Source organism: Eptesicus fuscus, chromosome 17, assembly GCF_027574615.1.
Source record: "Eptesicus fuscus isolate TK198812 chromosome 17, DD_ASM_mEF_20220401, whole genome shotgun sequence".
In the NCBI taxonomy this organism is placed as follows: Eukaryota; Metazoa; Chordata; class Mammalia; order Chiroptera; family Vespertilionidae; genus Eptesicus; species Eptesicus fuscus.
The window spans coordinates 37,845,604-37,859,859 of NC_072489.1; the positions used below are offsets into that span (position 1 = coordinate 37,845,604).

General features: G+C 44.0%; 1 protein-coding gene across 2 annotated transcripts in view; it reads right to left on the reverse strand.

The window, feature by feature from the left end:
• Positions 1 to 14,256, reverse strand: part of MYOF (myoferlin) — a 132,326-nt gene that overhangs the window by 85,718 nt on the left and 32,352 nt on the right. For both annotated transcript variants that reach the window (XM_008156899.3, XM_028133162.2), the window contains exons 4-5: positions 13,083 to 13,191; positions 11,045 to 11,132 (exon numbers count right to left, since the gene is read on the reverse strand). In XM_008156899.3, the coding sequence (XP_008155121.2) occupies positions 11,045 to 11,132; positions 13,083 to 13,191 (197 nt within the window). The remainder of the gene's footprint in view (positions 1 to 11,044; positions 11,133 to 13,082; positions 13,192 to 14,256) is intronic.

The following is a 14,256-nucleotide window of genomic DNA, read 5'->3' on the forward strand; positions in this document are numbered from 1 at the left end:
ATGGTCCTTCAAGGAGCCCCAGACCCACAGAATGTTAGACTCGGGGGGACCTTAGAGAGCCTGCCTCTCACCCACTTTACAGATGAGGGCAATAGAGCTGAAGTGACTTGGGTTACTAGGAGCTGAGCTGAAACCAGGACCAAGCCTTTGCCCTACCTCACCGGTGCAAGAGAGGATTAAAACCAGGCTGACGCTGAAAGAGATGCTGTCCTCCTAACCCTTCATCATTGCTGTCCTCAGGGTATGGAATAGCTACCTTTGACCTTTGCAATATAACCGGGGCCTCACCTTCCCTATTCTTAAGGAGGCTTCAAAAGAAGGGCTTCCCCACTACCCACCTGCGGCACCCACCTGCAGCACCTGGCTCTTGGAATGTCCTTTCTCCTATTCTCCACCAAGTGAGCTCCTCAACTTCTCAGCATTTCAAGTTCCTGAGGAAATGTTCTGTCTTGGGACAGGCCCTCCCTGCCTCTCCTAGAGGGAGTGAGTCACCCCTTCACGTGCCTTCTACACATTGTTCCACCCAGTCCTCCCCACAGAGACTTGCATCTATTGTTAACCCGTAGGCCTCCACACGACCAGCCACTCTCAGAGGACGGAGGCTTGGCTTTCCTTCTTTCTACCTGCCCCCTGCCTGACATAAATCCTAGTGTACAGCAGGGGCTCGATGAATGTGGAATGAGTCATTAACCAGGGCATCCTGACCGCTGCTCCTACCTTCTCAAGTTCTCAGAAAGAGCACCCAGACGCCAGGGCGGCGCTCCCACAACCTGCGCACCAGCCTCAGGGAAGCACAGAGGGTCAGGCTTGCCTTCTGCAAACCTGTTCCAGACTGGGCAGTGCACGGCTTTAAGCTCCTCCAACAACGGACACTAACTTCCCGGGCCCGAGTGGGAGTTCCTCCCACTGTGGATTGGTCCTTTTGGGGTTGGCGGTTGTTTAGGGCAGCAAGCAGGAGAAGGAGGGGCAGAGCACTCCTTTGCTGCATGGACTCAGAAGGAGCCCTCATTAAACTCTTGATGGGTGCTTCAGAAACAGACCGCCAGTTTCTTATGGAAACACCTTGTGCTATCCAGACTTTAGGCTGGAGGGACGGACGTGAGGGAACCAGCCTACGTCATGGCGGCCGCCAGCATCTCCGCATAGCAGCGGGACGATATTTGAGCAGGAAATCGCCCCTTTATGTGGCAGGAAGCTGCACAGCTTAAACAATGCTACCCTAAGTGTTCCACAAAGAATGAGGGGGGCCCCCAAGGCATTGCCCAACGCACCCTTCTGCACCAGCCCTTTCATTATCCGAATGTGAGTGTCTGTGCTGGCACGCCCGGTACAGGAGACCCAGGCATGGATCTGAACCACAGCCACGTGGATCTACAAACAATGACTCTTTCATGACCACAGCGGCAACTGAGCGGGGAGCCCCTGACTGAATAGGAAGTTGCTGGTTGTATTTGCTTCCTAGAGCTGTTGTAACAAAGTGCCACAAACTGGTTGGCTTAAACCATTTAAATTTATCCTCTGATAGGCCTAAACCCTAGAAGTTCAAAATCAAGGGATTGGCAGGGCCATGCTCTCTTGGAAGCCTCTAGGGAAAGATCTTCCCTTGACGCTACTAGCTGGTGGCTCCTGGATGGTTCTTTTGCTTGTGGCTGCATCACTCCAGTCTCTGTCTCTATTGTCACACGGCCTTCTCCCCTGTGTGTCCCTGTGTCCTCACCGCTTCTCATAAGGACACCAGTCATTGGATTTAGGGCCCTCCCTAATCCAGTATGACCTCACCTATAACAATAAAGGCGTAATGTGCTAATTAGACCGGATGACCTTATGGACGAAGCCGGGGCTGCAAGGGCTGAGCCCCTCGCATGAATTTCGTGCATCAGGCCTCTAGTCTTAACTATAAAGACCCTATTTCTAAATAAGGTCACACTCTCAGGTTCTGGGTGGACAGGAATTTGGGGACACCATTCAACTCATCACAGAGGACAGCTCTTGTGTCTTTCTCTTTGCTCCATCTATTACTCTAGTCCACAAGTCTGCAATCAGAAAAGAATTCCTACATCCTCCCAATTCCAAATCTACCATCCTCCCTGCATCTGTTGTCTGCCTTCCCTCCCACTACAACCCATGATCTGTCGATGCGTCCTGACCCGAGGCCAACCCTTCTGCATAGGCATGGATCGTATCTCCTCTTGCTACTCAAGGATTCTCCTTCTGCAGTTTCTGCCTCTGTGTCTTCTCATTAGGTTCCCCTGTACTGGAGCGTTCCCTTCAAGCTATAAACATGCTGTTCAGTGAAGGAAACCATAACCATCAACAAAACGAAAAGACAACCTACTAAATGGGTGAAGACATTCACCATTGATACATCCAGTAAGGGCTGAATATACAAAATACATAAGCAACTCATACAAATTAACACCCCCCAAAAAACCCAAACATCAAAAAATGGCCAGAGGACCCTAATAGACATTTCTCCAAAGAGGACATACATGCCCAATAGACATATGAAAAGGCGCTCAGCATTACTAATCATCAGGGAAATGCAAATTAAAAGCACAATGAGATATCACCTCACACCTCTCAGAATGGCTATTGTTAATAAATCAACAAAGCTGCACTTTAAAAAAAGTTAAGAATATAAACATGTGGAAATATATCTCAGAATTAAAAAAAAAAAAAAACTTTCCTGGACCCCACAGAGCCTCAATAGTAACTGCTCATCTTTACTGTTCCTCTCCAGCTGCAACACGCCCTTCATGGTTCCTGTGTCTGAGTGCCATCCTGCCTCCCCAACAATTACCATGTCACACAGTCAAATCCTCCCAAGCTTTGACTACAGCCAGCATTGGCCTGCTTTCTTTCTGAATGTCAGTAACCCCCTCTGAGACCCACACTTGCTCACAAGTGATGTTTTAATGAACACTTGGAAATGGTTCTCCATCACAACTCCAACAACTTAACTAGTTTTCATAATTCCTGAGTTGTACTGTTGGCCTCTTTCCAGAAACTCAACAGCAATATTCCTACAAACTACCCCTGTGTGTAGTCACCTGTGACAATGGCACTTCCCTCTAAGGCTACTGTTTGCCCACCCAGTGGGAAAGCGTTGGGGCCTTATGATACAGTCAGATTTGCCTTTGCCATGCCTAACAGTACGTTTCCCAGTGGGTAGCAACAAACCCTCTTCTTCCCCCAGCCTCCCACCCTCTCCTCATCTAGCATTTCTCCTCCCTATCAAGCAGAAGAGAGTGGACTGCTAGTCACTCGGATGTCACCAGATCTGCAGGCTGTTCCTTCCCCACCTCCATCACCTCCATCTAACCACAGGAATGTCCTGTTAGCAATGCCAAGAATGGCAGAGGAAAAGGGACACTTGCCCAGTCACCCCTGGGTTTCTCTTGGCCTGGAATATAGCCACCTCCCCCTAAGCCGCACCCCACCCTGGCTAGCAGGCATCCTTATCCAAACACTCTTCCCACTCATTTTTTCTTAGAGTCCTAGAATGCCAACCACTGCCCGTGATATTAATTTTGCCTCTCATGACAAAGTCTTGATAAGTGGTGGTACTGGTTAAGGCAGAATTTAATTACCAAAGATCATGGGAAAGTCAGAACAGAGGGCTGGTATAATATCATCAATGCATGTTAAAAAGTACAAAACAGAATAGGAGAGAGTAAGTTTCTAAGCATGAAAACATTTGGAGATAACAGTTGATTTAGCTGGAATGTTGAATAATAACTTTTCTGGGTTTCTAACATGCTACAGTATATAAATAAATGTCTCTATCCAACCACAAGCAGGTGGATGAGGGAGGAGGAATAAAAAACAAACAAACAAACAAACAAAAAACACCACACAAGCAATTCACTACCCTCCACCCCAATTCTTGGGTAAATGGTACTATATGTGCCCTAAGAGTCTCCTGGAATGGTTCCAAATCATAGACCAGAACAAAGGTACCACAAAGAACGTCTAACCAAGCAGCAATGCAAACACATGCTATAAGCCAGTCTGGGAAATATTGCCCCAAGAGCTCTGTCTGAGTCTGGGCAAGATAATGTTGACAGGTAAACACAACTCCAGGACTCCTCAAACTGAGCTCCAAAAATCTATCTGCATCAGGATCTCCTGGAAGTTCCTGTTAACTGTACAGATTAGAGGGAGGAGGAGTTCCCCTTTAAACCAGCTAAACTAGACTTTCTGGAGGTAAGTGCCTGAAATCTGCACATTTAAATAACTCCCTTGACGATTTTACTGTGTCTAAAATTTAAGAACCACTGGTCTATTCTGATCACTTTGATTTTCTTAAATATCCTGGAGAAAAATTGGCCTAATCCAGTGGTCGGCAAACTCATTAGTCAACAGAGCCAAATATCAACAGTACAACAATTGAAATCTCTTTTGAGAGCCGAAAACCAACTTCTGCGCCTGGGCCACGAAGTTTCAATCGCACTGTACATGCGTGCCCACACGTGGTATTTTGTGGAAGAGCCACACTCAAGGGGCCAAAGAGCCGCATGTGGCTCGCGAACCGCAGTTTGCCGACCACTGCCCTAATACAATCAGTTTGCTGGCCACAGTCATTTAGAGGTCCTGCAACGAACTCCTAGCACACTGATCATTTTCCAGCTCAGCTCTGACCAAGTCAGTCCCTGTTCAGGAAACAAACAAGGTGTCCATCAAGGACAAATGTCCCAGCCTTGCACTCCCCGCCCTCAGGAACATGCTTCCCTTTTATTACACCTCTGAATGAATCAGTCAAATCTGTCTGTTCCCTAGTGTTCCCCAAAATGACTTTCTTGGGGAAAAAAATGTAACCATGTCCATTGCCCTTCCACCATTCACTCATCCATGCATTCACTCAACCAACCAGGCATTTATCGACTACTTATGACTTTCCAAGTGCTGCACTAGGCACTAAGAATGCACAGTTGAAACAAACAGCTGAAAGAAGTTATTTCCCATGTAATAATTTGCCTAGTCTTCTCTTGAGGAATTTATTATATTCAGCTATGACCTATGGTTATTCATATTTATATCTTCCCTTTCTCGTGAAATGCAAACTCCTTGGTGGCAAACAATGCCTTTCTCACCTGTGTATGTCTCCAAACAGGTGTCCATAAACGCTTTCTGAACTGGATATAATTTAATTTCAAGCAAAGTGACTTTGGTGTTTGTGGAATGAAACCAATTTGAAGCACCAAGTCTGGCTAAGCATGACATTTTGCATTTCTATCATTGGATAAAGCACAATTTTAACAGATGGTTCTTTAAAAATAGATGGGAGATTTTAAAAATAGTTTAATCCGAGCATGAGAATGTGGGCTCCAGTCAAGCTAACTGACATCTGGCGAATCGAGTGGAGAAAGTAACAGGTTTTCAGGAGGTCAAGCCTGCAGCCTGGATCAGCCCACGCATCTGTCATGGGAACAGTCTCAGAAGTAGACCTAAGAAAGGGTACCTTTAATACCACACACTTTAGTCAAGCCACCTAAAAATTCCTGCTCTGCAACAGTCAATGTCAAAAGAACTCAAACACAAGTCACAGACAGAGAGAAAATGTTTGCAAAAAGACATATCTGACAAAGGACTATTATTTAAAATATACAAAGAATTCTTAGAACGCAACAATAAGAAAACAAACAACCTGACTAAAACAGAACAAAGACCTTAACAGATACCTCATCAAAGAATATATACAGATGGCAAATAAGCGTATGAAAAGACTGTCATCAGGGACCACTACATTCTTATCTGAATGGCTCAAATCTGGAACACTGACAAAACCAAATGCTGGCAAGGATGTGGAGCAATAAGAACACTCATTCACTGCTGGTGAGAATGCAAATGGTATAGACACTCTGGAAGACAGTTTGGAAGTTTCTTACAAAACTAAACCTACTCTTACCACATATAATACAGCAATCATGCTCCTTGGTATTTACCCAATGGACTTGAAAATGCATGTCCACAAAACAAAACAAAAAATGCACACTGATGTTTATAGCACCCTAATTCATATTTGCCAAATTTGGAAGCAACCAAGATGTCCTTCAGTAGGGGAATGGATAAATAAACAGTGGTATATCCAAACAATGGAGTATTATTCAGCACTTAGAAAAATAAGCTACAAGCTGTGAAAAGACATGGAGGAGTCTTACGTGTATATTACTAAGTGAAAGAAGCCAATCTTAAAAGGCTATATATTGCATAATTCCAACTCTAGGACAATCAGGGGGGAAAAAACAAAACTATGGAGACAATGAAATGACCAGTGGTTACCAAAGGTTTGTGGTGGGGAGAGATGAATATGCAAAGCACAAAGGATCTTTAGGGCACTGGAATTACTCTGTATTATATTATAATGATGAATATTTTTGTCCAAACCCACTGAACTATGATGTGTCAAAGTAGGTTCATCCTTCATAAAAAATGTACCATTCTGGTGAGTGATGTTGATTATGGGGGAGGCAATGTATGTGTGAGGGCAGGGAGTATTGGGGAAATCTCTGTACCTTCTTCTCAATTTTGTGGTAAACCTAAAACTGATCTTTAAAAAAGTCTTTAAAAAAACTCACGTGAACCCCTCAGGTATTCAATTCCTGAGACCCATGGCCATATTAGTTTCTGCAACTTGTAGGGGTGAGTTTTCCTGAAAATCTTCACTTCTGTGTTCTATCTTTAATACCTCAAGTTTCATCTTTGTAGTACCCACTATGTGGAGGATAACTTTTAACATCAATATTGGTAGTTATGAACAGTCATTATCTGAGAAGAATGGAACTGTGAGTGATTTGAACTTTCTATGTCTTATAATTCTGTGATATTTACATTTTTACAAGCAGGTATTGCTTTTGTACTAAAAACAAAACAAAACAAAACAACAAGCTCAAATTTTTAAGATTTGAAAAGTCCTATATAAATTAGAGGAAATTTACTCATTACTTATATATAGACTAGAAAAGGGGGTTTTTACTTGTTATTTTTTGGAGTCAATTAAAGGGAAGGGGAAGATATTCTGGGCCAGCCGTCTCCTTAACTTCATTAAGGTACACAATGCCAGGAGGCAGCCTATCTGGCTGTTATTTCTCTGTCTCAAGTTTGTTGGTCTTACCTTATCCCAAGATCGTAATTGTTGTGGTGTGGTGTGGTATGGTGTGGTGTGGTATGAGTATGAGTGTGTGTGTGTGTCTGTATGTGTGTGTGTGTGTGTGTGTGTGTGTGTGGTGTGGTATGAGTGTGTGTGTGTGTGTGTGTGTGTGTATGTGTGTGTGTGTGTGTGTGTCTTCCCTAGCATGGAGTAGTAAGTACACAAAGATATCTTTGATTAGTTTAATTGAATTGTCACATTAAGACAAAAAGTGTTTTCCCTTGAAATATCCAGATAATCTAGGATATTGAAAGATTTTTTTTTTTAATGCTGAAGAAAAGTTTCTGTTAGATTATGAAGCCAACATTCAGAATGCTACCCTTGACCCGGCCTTGGTGAAAATTCATCCTACAGAACAAACACGGCACTTCCAGGTCAAAGAAGCCTGTTTATTTTTTAAATAAAGAAATTTCCCTTTGTCATCTCACATTTAAAATAAAATGGCCCTTCAGACACAGCTCATTTGGAGGCCAGCACTTAGTAACATTCTTTGTTTGAAATCCAAACAAAAGGAACCCAAGTTCTGGTTCATTTCCTACCTCCATCCCATAGTGTCAGGAATTCTAAAGGACTGAGGAGGACCTTGCCAACTGCTGTGGAGCCCGCTGAGAGTCAGCTTCCTAAGAGGACGGCGACTCTCAGCCCCCAGCACTGCAGGAGCATTGGTGAGGAGCCAGGAAGTGAGGAGGAGCCTGAGCACAGGGAGCCTCGATGGCAAGGGTTTTCTCCCCAGTGGGTTTAAAAGTTCACCAGTTGATGCTTTTCTCATTTCCCAGGAAGCAGCCTTTGCTCCAGGGAATGACATGTTTTCTGAGCTGGGGCTTACACAGTCATCCCAGGCGAAGGAACCTCCCCTACACGTCCTATAGCTTTATAAACTGGTTATTGTCAAAGTCTTTCGGGTCCATTTAAAAATTCTTTTAAAGATATTTTTAAAAGAAAGCATTTAGTCATTTCAACATGACACTGAGCCAAACCAGAACACTCTTTTCTAATAGCTCTGTTTTTTAGAGGAAGAAACTTCATACAGAGTGTGCCAGCCAACTGGACTTGTTTTTTTAATAATCTATACTAATAATAGAGGAATATGAAAATTGTCCAGGACTCCATCACAGTAACAACTGAACAGCAGGCTGCGTGGGGCGACCAGGCCGGCAGGGGGGACAGTTGGGGGCGACCAGGCCAGCAGGGGGGCAGTTGGGGGTGACCAGGATGGCGGGGGGGCAGTTAGGGGTGATCAGGCAGGCAGGCAGGTGAGCAGTTAGGAGCCAGTGGTCCTGGATTGTGAGAGGGATTGGAGAGGGTGCAGGCTGGGCTGAGGGGACACCCCCCCCCAACCCCGTGCATGAATTTCATGCACTGGGCTTCTAGTAGTAATAATAATAACAGTCACCATTAGGATAGCACTTACTGTATGCCAGGCACTGTGCTAAGTACTTTATATTCATTATCTCATTTAATCCTTGCAACAACTTTACTATGTAAGTGCTGCTATTATACCCCCATGTTACAGTAAAGAGAGATTAAGTGAATTATTAACCATAGACACAGAATCCAACCTGGGCCAGTTTGACCCCAAAGCTCTTGGTCTGATCCATAACGATACAACTTCAGGATAAAAACGTCTTGTATCAAACCTGGACTGAAAGTCCCTGGAGGGCAGGGCTGTGAAGCATCGGGCACCCCCAGCATGGCAGCATCTAGCAAGGGGTTAAGAAACCCAGCAACTGTTTTCTTTACTCCATAAATACTAAGAAACGGCGCAACACCAATTTACTACGAAGTACAAGTTTACTCTCTTCATTTGAATGAACCACAGTGTTATTTGTTCCCTAAAGGCTTGGCTGAAGGGGTGACACAAAAAGGCTCATTTAACATTTTGGTTTTTTGAAATGGAATATACATAATGAAACTGCGTTTTATCTACCAGGATACTGGATTGAACAGTGTCCTTCCAAAAGTTATGCCCATCTGTAACCTCAGACCTGATTGGAAATAGGGTCTTTGTACATGTAATCAAGTTAAGATGAGGTCACACTGGATTAGGATGGGCCTATCCCAATGACTGGAGTCCCTATAAGAGGTGAATTCAGACACACACACACACACACACACACACACACACGGTCACACCATATGAGGATAGAGACACACAGGAGGATACTGTGGAGAGATGGCCAAGGACTGCCAGCAGCCACCAGAAGGGAGGAGAAAGGCATGGAACAAATTCTCCCTTAAAGTTTTCAGAAGGACCCAACCCTGTTGACACCTTGATTTCAGACTCTTAGGCTACAGAAACGTGAGAGGATAAATTTCTGTTATTTAAGCCACCCAGTTTGTGGTACTTTATCACAGCTAGGAAACTAATACACAGGGTCCAGCTTAGGGAAAATGTCAATGTGAGGAAAGGCATGCTGATCCTCCGAATTCAGAGGCTACTCCTGATATCCTACCAGTTGGAGCTGCCTTTTGTAGGCCAGAAAGTGCCTCTTTCTGATGCAATGGTCAGTGAAAGAGGTAGAACGACTCAGTTCAGCCCCTGATGGTGTGTTGTTCAAGACCAGCACGTTCCCTCTGTGTTTCACCGGTCATCTCTGCTGTGGCAGCACATGGGAGCCACTGCAGGGCTCCTGTGGGACTGAGAGAGTCTGAGGACCTAGCAACAGCCCCTGGTGCTGATGGGCACAGGGTGACTGCAAAACGTGTGGCTCATGTGCTGTGGCTACGTCGGCCTCCACTGTTCCCAAGGAAGAGGAGTCAGCTGACCCTTGCTGGACTCTCACAACTACTTGGCCAATAAAGGGGTCAGATCCCGAATGCTGGGCCATCGGTGGGGTGTGGGTGAGCCGGGCAATGGCTGGAGTCAGGCTGAGGTGAGATGAGAAGTCAGGGAGGAACGAGCAGGGACGCCACCAGGCAGGAAGGGAGGTGCTGCTGCGAATGCTGAGCAGACCACTTAGGCAGGTTCAGAACCAGCAGAAACAAAGAGAAAATAGAACCTGAGAAGCCAATCCTGGCAAGAAAAAGCACCAGGGCGCCCTCCCAGGAGAAGACTTTCCAGGCAGCAGGTGAGTGGGTGGGACAAGGGGCCTCTTCCTTCTGGGGCACATGCCAAGGCTGGGGAAACAGGAAGGGGTCTGGTGATGCATCTCAGGACAGAGGAAGGGACAGAGACCCTTCAGCATCACATCTCCCTGTAAAGACGCGAAGAGGAGGTCAAACTCAGCTGTGCGAAGGGCCTGACTGTCTTATAGACTTCCTTCCACGTGCGACCCTAAGTCCTCCCCCGAGCCCCCATCCCCAATCCCATCCAGAGCAGCACTCCAAATGACTGACAACACATGTCAGAGAACAAGGAGAGAAAGGTGGGTTATGCAAAATTTCACTTGCTTAAAGGACCAAGGGGCTGTCTAGCGGTGGGGAGTGGGGCTGGTGATCAGGGCCAAGGGAGAGAAAGAAAGAGGTTCCAAAACAAGGGCACTGACCAGGACACTGGCGGCCAAGAGCACAGCCTGGTGGTTGCACACTTGGAGGGGGACAGATACATGAAGAGAGTAGAGTTCACTCCTGGAGCCTCACAACTAGCGGACATTGTAAGGGGTGGAAGCTGCAAATCCATAGCAAAGCCTCACTTAGAAACTTCTGCTGGAGTCTGTATGTACTGGATCAGCTCACTGTGAGGCGCTGTCTTACCTCCTCCTCTCTCTTGAAGGGCAGTTTGCAAACAGTTGTATGCCCCCATTCAGGGCAGCTCCACCTGCCTCACGGGCCCTGTCTAGGTGAGCAGGGAGCTACAGACAGTGTAATGACAAGGAAGGCTTTCTTGGAGACACCTTATGTGTCTTCTGCAGAGTCCCCCTGGGGTAGGCTGGGCCTTCAGAAGGGTCAGCTTACCTCCCATGCCTGACACGCTGGTCCCACTGAAGTCATTTGGATGTGGAGTTGAAGGTGGATCATAGCCAATCACCAAGTCAATGGTGGCCTGGGTAGAAACAATGCAATATAAACAGTCAGTGCAGGGCGTTGGAATGCTATGGACCAATGCAAACCAATTCAGCAGGAGTTAAAGTTCTAGAAGGGGGGAGCAGGGTGGTGGGAAAGTGGGAAGAGAAAGAGAGAAGGATGACACCCTCCACTGTTATATCTTCCCATGTGTGAGCCTAGGTGGAGTGGGAACGCCTGGGAAAGGAATTACCTTTTACAAGTGGCCAAGTGCCTCAATGCTAAAGGGCGACCTCATAAACTGGAAGAGTGTTGTGACAGGCAAGCATGAACTTGTAATCAGCAGCCTTCATCCTAGACTGGAGATCGCCTCCAATCACAGAATTACAGTCACAGAGGCTCCTTATAAATGATTATGTGTTTGTTTGCTCCCTGACTTCTTTAATTGCTAAAATTTATTTTTACACTTCTTTCTAAAAAGAACTTTAAGTGATGGATAAAAAAATGATATAACAATGTGACCCATAAAATAGGATAAAAAAAGGAATCAAGTTTGATTAGAGGAAACAAATATGCAAATCAGGAAGTTCAAGGTTTGCATAAAATGTGACCTTAAGATGGCTAGAAGCCAAGGCAAGACTGGAGAACTGAAAACGCTATGCAACTTCCATTGTCAGAAAGAAAAAACAAACAAACATGTAATTCCTTACAGGAGATAGTTATTCCTACTTTTAAAATCTGAGATAAATTTCTCACATGGAGCATTATTTTACGGAAAAGTTTCCTATACATTTATATTTCAGGAACCCACAAAATTTCAAAAACATTGGCAAGGGGGGGTCACCATAGGGATGTGAACACATGCCCACAACCATATCAACCAAACAGAAAGGAATTTTAACTGCAAAAAATGAGGAAGTATAAACCTCAAAATAAAGGTTCCCTTGCAAATAAAAATGGCACACACCCAGGTTCCCAGTTAAAATACAGACAAAATATTTAGGACATACTTATTCTAAAAAAACCATTCATTGTTTATCTGAAATTCAAATGTAAAAGGGCATCCTATACTTTCATTTGCTACTTGCTACATGTGACTCTCTCTAAAAAGCAATAGAAAAAATATCCTTGGGTGATGAATGAATGAATGAATAAATAAACAAACAAATAAATAAAAAGGCAGCCAGAAAAATCACTGACTTGTACCATGTTTCCTAAGTATCATTTTGCTCAGTCAGGTTTTGGGTAGATAGATGATAGCCAACATTCTGAATTTATGTTGCATGGTTACAATGCTGATTCACAGGAAACCTATCAGAAAATTTACATTCCTAACGGATGTTGAGAAGCCTAACCTGTATTCTTGTCTATAGGGATGGACTTTTTTTAAATAAAATTTTCTCCCTATACCCAGGCTGCCAAGCAAAATAAATTGATTGGAAAATGACGGTGTTAGAGGTTAATGACTTAAGAATGGTAGCTTTATAAAAGCATGTTAGCAGTCATATGAGATCTCAGAGCTGTGATGCCTGAGGCAATGTTTTTTACAAGAAGAGAACTCTGGTCTCAATACAACATCAATATGGACTTATTTAGGAAGGCTGTGATCAGAAAGCATATAGATACTAATGCAATAATAAAGATCATGCTACTAACTTATTGATATTCCAAGGTAATATTAATAAGTTACCTTCTATAGAATGTTTCAAAGAGTGTCTGATACACACAGCTATGCTCACCACACAAATGTTAACACCCAAGAGAATATGCACTTGCTTTACAGTATTTTGTTGTAGAAAATCAAATTTATCTAATTTGCCAGTTCTGTGATTGGGAGTATAGGATAAGGCCAATATCATTTGCAAATGGACTAGTTTATCTCAAAATCAGTAGGCTTGTGTGTGTGTGTAGTGAGCTAATTATAATTTCACACTCTTTTTTGCTTCATCATCTCACTTCGAAGCCATTCAACACAAGGGAAAATGCTCACCCCAGTATCTTGCCCCCTTTCGTTTAGCAGGGAGATCAGTTTGTACGGCAGCGATCTGCTCTGGTCGCCGATCAGGTCCTTCAGGGATACAGAGGCTGTGCCAATTAATCTGCAGAGGAAATGAGAAACAGTAACCTAAGTAAGAGGCATGTTTCCATGACTCACCAAACCTCCTAATTTCCTTCCTATCCACCTGTTAGCAATGAAATCACTCCTAATGAAACGGGGGCCATTTTGTTCTCACCCTAGTAGGGTAACTTGGCAGTCAAGATTACGTATCAGCCATCACTTCTCCATAACAAGTAGTTGTTTCAAGAGTCTAACTATGGTGCCTATGAAATATCAAGTCATGATGAGATGGGTGGGTGAGAGGCAAAGACTGAATACAGTCCCCCTACACCCCCAAATCCTGGAAGAGAGAAGAGCAAGAAAAGATTCAAGCATTCCTCTGTGGTGAAAATTTGAAAGGAGCCATAAGACTTGCCCACATAAAAGCATTCCCCCAAGCAGATGGTGAACTGTAAATAGGATGCTAGTTTACTGAGGGCGCTACCTGCTACCCCATGTACTCGGGAGCAGCATTCAAAAGTTAGATGTGTGAGCTTCTCTTTCTTCTCCGTAGACTATAGTCTATAAATTGAGGGTGATAAAACCCAGGAGGATTTGAGACTGGGTGAACTGAAAAAATTCCCTCTGTGAAATGCAATCAAAAAGCAAAAAGAGCCCAGGGGTGTGCTCTCAGTATGGATACTGAAAATGGAAAAGAGAAATAGTAAGATTTTTAAAATGTTATTTATTTACACCTCGTCTACATTTGCAGCAACATATACTAAGTAGCAGATACAATAGCGTGGAATATCACTAGCATAAAAATACAACACAAACATCAAGTCCTCAAAGTGATAAAAGAGATTCCTTATATAAAAAATAAATAAATAAACACAGATTGAAGAAACTGTAGTTGAGTATAACACATAACTCTGGGCTCCGAGCAAAAATAATCAGAAAAGTTCATGTTATGGAAAGATATTCATTTTATTTTGAAATGCAGTACATTTTCTTTAAAAAATCAGGAAGTGGAAGTTGATGTCAACCCAAGCACATCATTTTTGAACTGACATATACCCGTATTCTCCTCCCCCACTCAGGCCTCAGAAATAGGACTAGATTGGAA